The sequence below is a fragment of the Lactuca serriola genome, chromosome 2 (genome assembly GCF_051521515.1).
Source record: "Lactuca serriola cultivar US96UC23 chromosome 2, Lser_US96UC23_V15, whole genome shotgun sequence".
In the NCBI taxonomy this organism is placed as follows: Eukaryota; Viridiplantae; Streptophyta; class Magnoliopsida; order Asterales; family Asteraceae; genus Lactuca; species Lactuca serriola.
In genome coordinates, this window is record NC_136409.1 from 182,239,871 (window position 1) to 182,248,382 (window position 8,512).

Here is an 8,512-nt window from a genome sequence, read left to right on the forward strand (position 1 = left end):
TAGTGATTTAAAGAATTGAGTATATCAAGAAGAAGACCTTGGAATTTCAAGCCTCTTTCTAAAGTAATATTTAGAGTTTGTCATAGTCATTCAATGCACATGAAGAGAGTGGAGTTCACTTGGTCTCTTAAGTAGGGACAACGACACGTGGTTGATTAAGTAGTCATTTATGTTTGGTTTCTTAAGTAGGGGCCAATGTTCATAGTTTTTTTTTTTTAAAGTATGGACTTATACGCTTGGTCACATGAGTAGTGACAATATCATATTGATGTTTGAGTAGGGCCATTCATAGTTAAGAGGAGTCTCATAAGAGTTACATTAGAATGTTAAGTCGAGCATTTACATTAAACATTCATGCATGAATTTAGGGTGTCAGATGTAGGGACATGAGGAAGGGAAAGACATAAAAACCTTATATAATATAATATGTCCTTATATTTGGTATTTCGAAAATAATAGAGGATTCATGCTTACGATGTTATTTTGAATGTGAAAAATAATCATTATGATTTTCTCATAGTCATAATATACAGTTTTATACCCTTATTTTAATTGCACACATTTCATTCTATAAGGTAAAGCAAATTACTTGATCTCTATATATCATTTTATAACAATAAAATTATTTCAATATAAAACAATTTTTTTTAACAATAGACCACCATAAAGTTGAAGCTAGTGAGATTCAAACTTCACATCCATTTCATTGTGGAATGTTTAAATTTCAAATGATCATCAATAGACCACCTTGATATCGTAATCGTAATCGTAATATATAATATTTAAGTATAATACTATCTCAACACATCATGGAACTTTAAGGGCCACTTCTTATTTCATGTAACTTTTATAAAGCCTTATTATATCCTCCTATAGTAATATACTTCCGAAACATAATTTTTTGTTTATATTATAAATTTTTACCTAATGTTTTTGTAATGGATAACTCGTAAGATTCTCTTTTAGGCTTTTAACTAGGAAAAAAAGTACAAAACACCATACCATTTTTGCAATTTACTAAAAAGTAAATATCTAATTATCTATAGCTAAAATCTAAAATCTAAAATGCATGCGATGGCGATGTCCGGTAACAATAGGAAGAATGTGGTGGAATCCAAAACCATTTCACGATTACGGGCGGGACATTCCATTTGAACATTCAGAGTCATACTCAGATCGCTCATTGTCAACAACTCCGATCAATTTCCCGACCAGTGGAGCAACTACACGCTGTAATATCTTTTAATAACTTTTTCCATTCGATCTAAAACCTTGTGAATTGCCGGCGAAACCCACCAACATCTTCAGATCTACTTGCTTTCCATAACTTTCTTAATTTCTCAACCGATCATAGCGTTTTTGTTCCGCTACCCGACTTGATCATTGAAATTCTATATGTTGAGGTGTCCAATTCAGTGTCAAATTAGTCAAATTGGTATTTTAAAACCCTAGTTTTTTGGGTTTCTCGCAAAAATGCAGAGCTCGTCGACGAGCTCTGTCGCCCAGCCAGAAGCCATATTAGATTGGCTTCAGAAGGAAATGGGATATAGACCTCTAGGCCCTTACATGGCTTCGAGTAAGGCATCAATGCCATCATCTGACGCAATTCGTAGGGTTTGTCGTGGGAATATGATCCCTGTTTTTAATTTTCTATTAAAGAGGGTTAAATCGGTGAAGACGGTTAATGATATCCGGCGTAACATCCTCGTCCATGGTAGAGAAGACAACGCTAGTGGCCATGACAGTACAGAATCTAGCAAAAATGGCGAGGTTGGGAAAGGGACTAGAGGAGCTAGGAGGAAAGAGAAACCAAAGGGAAGGATTGAAAGCACGAATGCAGGGGACATCAATAACAGAGAGACAGCTCTACAGGAAAGAGATTCAGCTGAAAAGGAAGTGGAGAGGTTGAGGCGTATTGTGAGACGCCAAAGGAAGGAGTTAAAGGCACGAATGTTAGAGGTTTCACGTGAAGAAGCAGACCGCAAAAGAATGCTTGATGAACGATCAAATTACAGGTTTGTTGTACTGAAAACTAATCCCATTCTTAATGTGGAGTATAATACATGTTCTCGTTCATAGTGTAGGCATAAACAGGTGACATTGGAAGCTTATAATCAACAGTGTGATGAAGCAATTAGAATATTCTCCCAGTATCATAAGCGTCTTTCTTCCTATGTTAATCAAGCAAAGAATTCTCAGAGACTGGAGGCTGATTCTTCCAAACAAGAAGACACATTTCTAAATGAAACGAACAAGGAAAGGAATATACGCAAGGCATGTGAATGGCTTGCAGTACATATGACAGAAAAAATCCATAATTCCTTTCCTGCATTCGAAGGAATTGGTATTCATTCAAACCCACAACAAGAAGCTGCCAAGTTAGGGATTGATGTTGATGGAGACATACCTGATGAAATCCAAGATGTGATTCATAACTGTCTCAAAAGTCCTCCTCAGTTGCTTCTATCTTTAATCACTTACACTCAAAAGTTGAAATCTTTAATTGCTAAAGAAACAGAGAAGATTGACATTAAAGCCGATGCAGAAACATTAAGGTACAAGTACGAGAACAACAGGGTAATGGATGCTTCCCCTGATGCCAGCTCACCATTACAGTTGCAACTTTATGGTAATGGTAATATTGCTTCAAAGGGAACTCAAAATCAACTTCTTGAAAGACAGGTATCTTTCTCTCTACTTTATACCCTTAACAACATATGCCATTTTGCTTTATATAGAAGTGAATGCATCTTCATGTTTACAGAAAGCACATGTTCAACAATTTGTGGCTACTGAAGATCAACTCAATAAAGCTGCAGAGGCTAAAAGTGCATTCCAGAAACTTCAAAAGCGTCTGTATGGAAGTGATGATGAAGACTCTTTTTCACAGAATATGAGTAGTCTCAGACAGTTGGAGGTAATACAAGTTAAACAAACCTTTCAAATGCCTCTTAATTAACTGTTTTCTGTTTGTACAGTTGGAGGTGTGGGCCATGGAAAGAGAAGCTGCTGGATTAAAGGCGAGCTTGGCCACTTTGATGTCTGAAGTTCAGCGTTTGAACATGTTGTGTGAAGATAGAAAGGAAGCTGAAGATTCTTTAAAGAAAAAGTGGAAGAAAATTGAAGAATTTGATAGTAGAAGATCAGAGCTTAAGTTCATCTGTAACACTCTTATGAAAGCAAACATGGATGCTGCTGCATTTTGGAGTCAACAACCTTTGATTGCAAGAGAGCATGCATCAAATACCATCATTCCAGAATGTGGGGTTGTCATCAACATAACAAACAACACAAAAGATCTTATTGATAAAGAAGCTTCAGCCTTTTTTCACATACCTGATAATACTCTTTACATGCTTCCATCAACTCCACAAGCACTGTTGGAATCCATGATTCCAAACGGGCCCACTGGACCCGAAGCAGTTGCTATTGCAGAAAAGAATGCCACTCTACTTACAGCAAGAGCTGGTGCAGGAGATCCTTCTGCAATTCCTTCCATTTCCCGTGTTACTGCAGCCTTTCAGTATCCTGCAGGTATGTTCAATACTCTTTTTGCCTATATAGGCAAATGTACCTTAGTTTTTTTTTTTAGATTTTGTAAAATAATAATAATAATAATAATAATAATAATAATAATAAGTACGTTGCTATTTCCTGTAATTTAGGTGTGGAAGATTCAGAAGCTAGCCTAGCATCCGTGTTGGAATCAATGGAATTTTGTTTAAAGTTGCGTGGGTCCGAGGCTTGTTTATTGGAGGACTTATCAAATGCTATAAATATGGTCCATACAAAAAAGGAACTTGTTGAAAGTGGTCACACATTATTAAATCATGCTTATCATACTCAAAAAGAATATAAAGGGTAATATATTAATTATTTTGTGTCTATATATATATATATATATATATATATATATATATATATATATATATATATATATATATATTTCTTTTTTCTACACCCTTTACATTATTTATATCTTTCAGGACAACGAATTACTGTTTAGATTTGGCTTCTGAACAAATGGAGATAGTTTCAGAAAAGTGGATGCCTGAGTTAAAAAATGGAGTTTCAAATGCTCAGAAATCACTGGAGGATTGCAAATATGTTAGCGGTTTGGTAAGCATCGATTTTTCCATTCTTTTTAATAAAATCTTTAATTTTTTTTTATAAAGCTGAATGAGATGTAATTTTGATGCAGCTTGATGAATGGTGGGAACAACCAGCATCAACAGTTGTTGATTGGGTAACTGTAGATGGACAAAACGTTGCAGCTTGGCATAATCACGTGAAGCAACTTCTTACATTTTATGACAGCGAACTTCTGTAGCCTTTTTGCTTCATCTTTTTTTTTCTTTCTTTTTTTAATATATAATAATAAAATTATATTTGTAAGTTTTGGGTTTTGAAATGTACCATAACATTCATGTGAACCAACAACTGGCCTCATGGCTCAATACACGTTGGCAACCAATAGACAACCAAGAAATATACATGCATACAAACTCAAACATTTGTATTATTATCTAAGAGAGTTAAATCAGTAAGAACTATATTTTGACCAAACCATATTCGATCGACAAAATGTTAAGAGTTTCCTCTATAAAAAATTTGTGGTAATTCTATTCTATGCAAAGAGTAATGATTGTTTCGAGAATGTTGTCTTGGGTTTGTTTGAACATAGTGTTGACCCTATGTTTGACTTTGAAAGTTGTATCCGAGGCTAACCCCACTACACTTGTTGGTATTGTTTATTGCGACACTTGCTTCAATCGAGATTTTTCCCATTCGAGTCACTTCATTTCGGGTAAGTTTTGTGTAATTGTTTTACGATTTTTTTTTCTTACTTAATGAACTTACCGAGTTGAGCTAAAAAAATGCTTAATACATCAAGACTAACTCTTTACCTATTTCTCATATTTTTCCTTCTTAACTTTTCACATTAAAATTGACAGAAGATTGAGAAATTTGTTTTTTTGTAATGTAAAGGTAAATTGGTAAATCGGCCTAATAGATAGATTAGTTTAGAAAAGAAACAGAACTATTTATAAATCATTTTATCCATACATACAGACATTATTACTTGTTTAGCCACTTTATACACACAAGACTCGTAACTTGATGAGGAAAAAAAAAACAGCCCATTACTAAAGGTTAATGGTGATTTGGATTCTGTGTTTAGGTGCATCGGTGGTGGTGGAATGTGGTGGGAACGGGGTTGGGGCAAGCGGAATGGAATCGCAATTCCGAGAGGAAGTGAAAACGAATTGGAAAGGCGAGTTTACAGTTAAACTGCCTTATGCGGTTACGGATAAAATCAGGGAGTGTTCAGTTAAGTTGATTAGAAGTAATCAACCGGATTGTCCGGTGGTTGCCACATCAACTGAATCGTCAATTACACTCAAGGCAAAAACCCCGGGAAATCGTATTTTTTCAGCTGGGATTTTTACATTCCGGCCAAGGAAACAACCGAGGGAATGTCAAACGGAAACAAGAAACAAGAATTCCGACGATGGAATTAGAACTGGAACCCCATTCCCATCGCCTATTGGAGCGGAAACAACAATGGACTATAATGATTTAGCAGACACAAATGCTTTCGGGCTACCATTGCCTTACCAGTTTCAACAACCTTCACCGGTTCCAGTGTTTCCATTCCAGCCACCTTCAGCGATTCCAATGTTCCCATTCCAGCCACCACCGGATTCCATGTTCGTTCCTGATCCCCAACCACCACCAGATACAATGTTCACACCGGATTTTCAGCCATCGCCTGATTCCATGTTCGATCCAGTGCCATTACAGCCACCACCGGATTCCATGTATGACCAATTCCAGCCGTCACCATCTACATTCACTCAGTTCTTCACACCGCCACCACCTCCACCACCATCATTCTTCCCTTCACTGCCGTTTCCACCAATCCAACAGCAACCAAATCTCATTCAATCTCCGCCCCCACCATCATTGCCGCCACCAGCATTGCTTCCACCATTCCCTCCATTCCCATTTCAGCCAAGTCAAGGGTTGCCTGGAACGCCACCAGGAATGTCTTCTGTTCATCTAGAGAAAACATCATCTCCTTGAGTGAGATATTTATGAGTATCATTGTACAATTTAAGACAATGTGATACTAATGTATGGTGAAACTGAATGAAGTAACATGTTCTGTTTATAACAAAGAGAAGCATAAAACTTAACACTTGGCAAGAGCCCAAATGTATAGACAACATGGGTAAGGAAATAAAACAATACACAAAAAGTAAAGAATCTAAATTTAAAAGAATCGTCGTTACTGAAACAGCAAACATACCTCCAAAATCACGTTAGTGGGAACGATCCTGCTATGTTAATCTTCCTAATTTACATCTGCATCATTTCAGTATGCTTTCCATTTTCTAACAACTCCATCAGAATTTTCTCTTTTCTTCTTTTCTTGTCATCCCTCAACTCATCATCTGTAGTAAACCAAGACATGGCTTCCAAATTTCCTGAGCATGTCTTGCTGATTTGAAACTTTAATTGCACTGAACGACTTCTTTCTACAACAATATCTTTCCTACTTTCCTCATTATCAGCATCTCTGCTGTTAAACCCATGAATCACAGGAGCAAATGACCCCAATTCAGACAAATGTTTTGCCCATAAACTATGATTTCTGGCCACTTCTTCTTCCACAAGTCTAGCAGGAAGAGAAACCAAAGAAACCTCCTTCTCTCCACATTCTAGTGGAAATGCAAGAAAAGGATTATTCAGCAATGGCAGCCCCATGACCTTCTGATCTTGGTCAACTCTATCACGTCTTGTTTCAGTTTGTTCAGTACTATCTGAAGCCAAGGTAGTATACGTATTGGGATCAGGGAAACAGGGTAACCAAGGGGGGATATGATCCACTGGGGGTGTCTTTCCAGCATGAAAGAAACTTGGTATTGGAAGCCGTTCTTTAATTACAGGAAAAGGGGGAATAGAATACGCGAATCCTACTTCTTCAGAGACACCAATATACTGAGAAATCTCTTTTATAATCCCGGATTCTGAAAAACAATGATCAATGTCGGAAGCACCTGTAAATCCCTGTGAAAGCCCCAAATCTTCTAGCCCATGAACTATATCAAACATGTTACTTTCCGTTCTACCTGCCAAATTGGCATAGAAATTGGACGTTTTGCCAATGTCCTGAATATATTTGCAGGTTATATCAGATAATGTATCAAGTGCGGACTGTTGAAACCCGCGAAACCCTACACTCTCACATATTTGGGCCACTGCAATTCGTGCGAGTGACTCTGTAAATTCGTCTTTCTTCGTCCTCTTCTTCAATGTAGAATTATTAATTCTTGAACTCTCTCCACCTCCTCCATCGCTCATGTTATCAACTTCATATCACTTCGTTTCCAACCAATTCAAGAAGAAAAGAAAAATGAAACCCAATTGCTTGAACCAACTAACAAAAATGACAAATCCTAATCCCTAAATCGCTCATATAATCAATACATCCATTCCACACAAAAACCTTGAACTTATTGTCATGACAAATCCGGTACACCGAACATTATCAGGTACACATGAACATAACAATTAACGAGCATGCGATTTAACCAATTTTTGAACTTACTAGTTGCACGTGTACGTTAGGGTTTCCGCGATTCAGTGAGTAATAAGCAGCAAAATGAGATTCCAATCACATGACAATTGAAATGAATAAGAGAGGCAATTGAATAAAACGAAATCGGATCATATGAGTCGAATAAACACTCGAGTAAAACACCGGATCGGGAAAATGACGATCCGAGTTTTACACTGGAAGACAGTGGACTACTGGTCTCTGGATTTTATCGTAAGAACATTGGGATTTGGGAGACTGAAGTGAGTGGTTGTTTAAGCCATCATTTAACAACCACAATATATATTTAAAAATATAATTTTCAATCAACTGCTTCCGTAGCATAGTGGTAGTGCGTTCGCTTCGTAAGCGAAAGGTCGCGAGTTCGATCCTCGCCGGGAGCTTTTTTTTATCACATGAACACGTCTTTTGCATAAGCCAAATTAAAGCTTCATGTGTTCTTTTTAGTATCATTATTATCTATAGAAACTTGTGTACCAAATACTAGAAATTTTACCTTATTAAAGTGCAAATTTACTTAAATAGTATTAAGTGAATAGTTTCTTTTGTCACATGATCACGTCTTTTGCATAAAGCCAGATTAAAGCTTCATGTGTTCTTTTTAGTATCATTATTACATAGAGAAACTTATGTAAAATTATACCTTATTAAAGTGCAAATTTACTTAAATAGTATTAAGTGAATAGTTTCTTTTGTAAAAAGCAAAATACTTTTTTAATATATGGATGTAGTTGGTTTAAACATATATGGTCCGGAACAAAAAAAAAGAAAAAAAAAACGGTCTAACATCCATGAAAATTGCAAACTTTACTAGGTTTTATGTCCCATTTATGCATTAAGTCCTTTATTAAACCCATTTCGAGTCTTAGGGTTCCTTTAGCATGCATG

At 36.4% G+C, this 8,512-nt stretch overlaps 2 protein-coding genes and 1 non-coding gene across 3 annotated transcripts; 2 read left to right on the plus strand and 1 right to left on the minus strand.

The window, feature by feature from the left end:
* The first annotated feature begins 1,069 nt into the window (after window positions 1–1,069).
* On the plus strand, window positions 1,070–4,566 carry LOC145087627 (AUGMIN subunit 5-like). The gene is made up of 7 exons (XM_079025628.1): window positions 1,070–2,015; window positions 2,085–2,682; window positions 2,765–2,917; window positions 2,979–3,534; window positions 3,666–3,861; window positions 3,987–4,119; window positions 4,202–4,566. Exons 1-7 carry the CDS (start codon window positions 1,474–1,476, stop codon window positions 4,328–4,330), a joined length of 2,307 nt encoding a protein of 768 aa, XP_078881754.1. The 5' UTR covers window positions 1,070–1,473; the 3' UTR covers window positions 4,331–4,566.
* Window positions 4,567–5,023: 457 nt separating this feature from the next.
* Window positions 5,024–7,846, minus strand: LOC145087628 (transcription initiation factor TFIID subunit 8-like). Its single transcript, XM_079025629.1, has 2 exons — window positions 6,314–7,846; window positions 5,024–6,063 (listed from the first exon to the last, which is right to left on the minus strand). Exon 1 carries the CDS (start codon window positions 7,366–7,368, stop codon window positions 6,364–6,366), a length of 1,005 nt encoding a protein of 334 aa, XP_078881755.1. The 5' UTR covers window positions 7,369–7,846; the 3' UTR covers window positions 5,024–6,063; window positions 6,314–6,363.
* An 89-nt stretch (window positions 7,847–7,935) lies between these two features.
* On the plus strand, window positions 7,936–8,007 carry TRNAT-CGU (transfer RNA threonine (anticodon CGU)). The gene has a single exon. It is a non-coding gene; the product is annotated as a tRNA-Thr (tRNA).
* Window positions 8,008–8,512: the final 505 nt, after the last annotated feature.

What these genes read in the sequence shown, in the direction of transcription:
- LOC145087627 (XM_079025628.1), top strand. Translation starts at nt 1,474, where the DNA reads ATGCAGAGCTCGTCGACGAGCTCTGTCGCCCAGCCAGAAGCCATATTA. An exon ending in GATGAACGATCAAATTACAG is followed by an intron (nt 2,016 to 2,084) that starts GTTTGTTGTACT and finishes TTCATAGTGTAG; the next exon opens with GCATAAACAGGTGACATTGG. An exon ending in GTAGTCTCAGACAGTTGGAG is followed by an intron (nt 2,918 to 2,978) that starts GTAATACAAGTT and finishes CTGTTTGTACAG; the next exon opens with TTGGAGGTGTGGGCCATGGA.
- LOC145087628 (XM_079025629.1), bottom strand. Translation starts at nt 7,368, where the DNA reads ATGAGCGATGGAGGAGGTGGAGAGAGTTCAAGAATTAATAATTCTACA.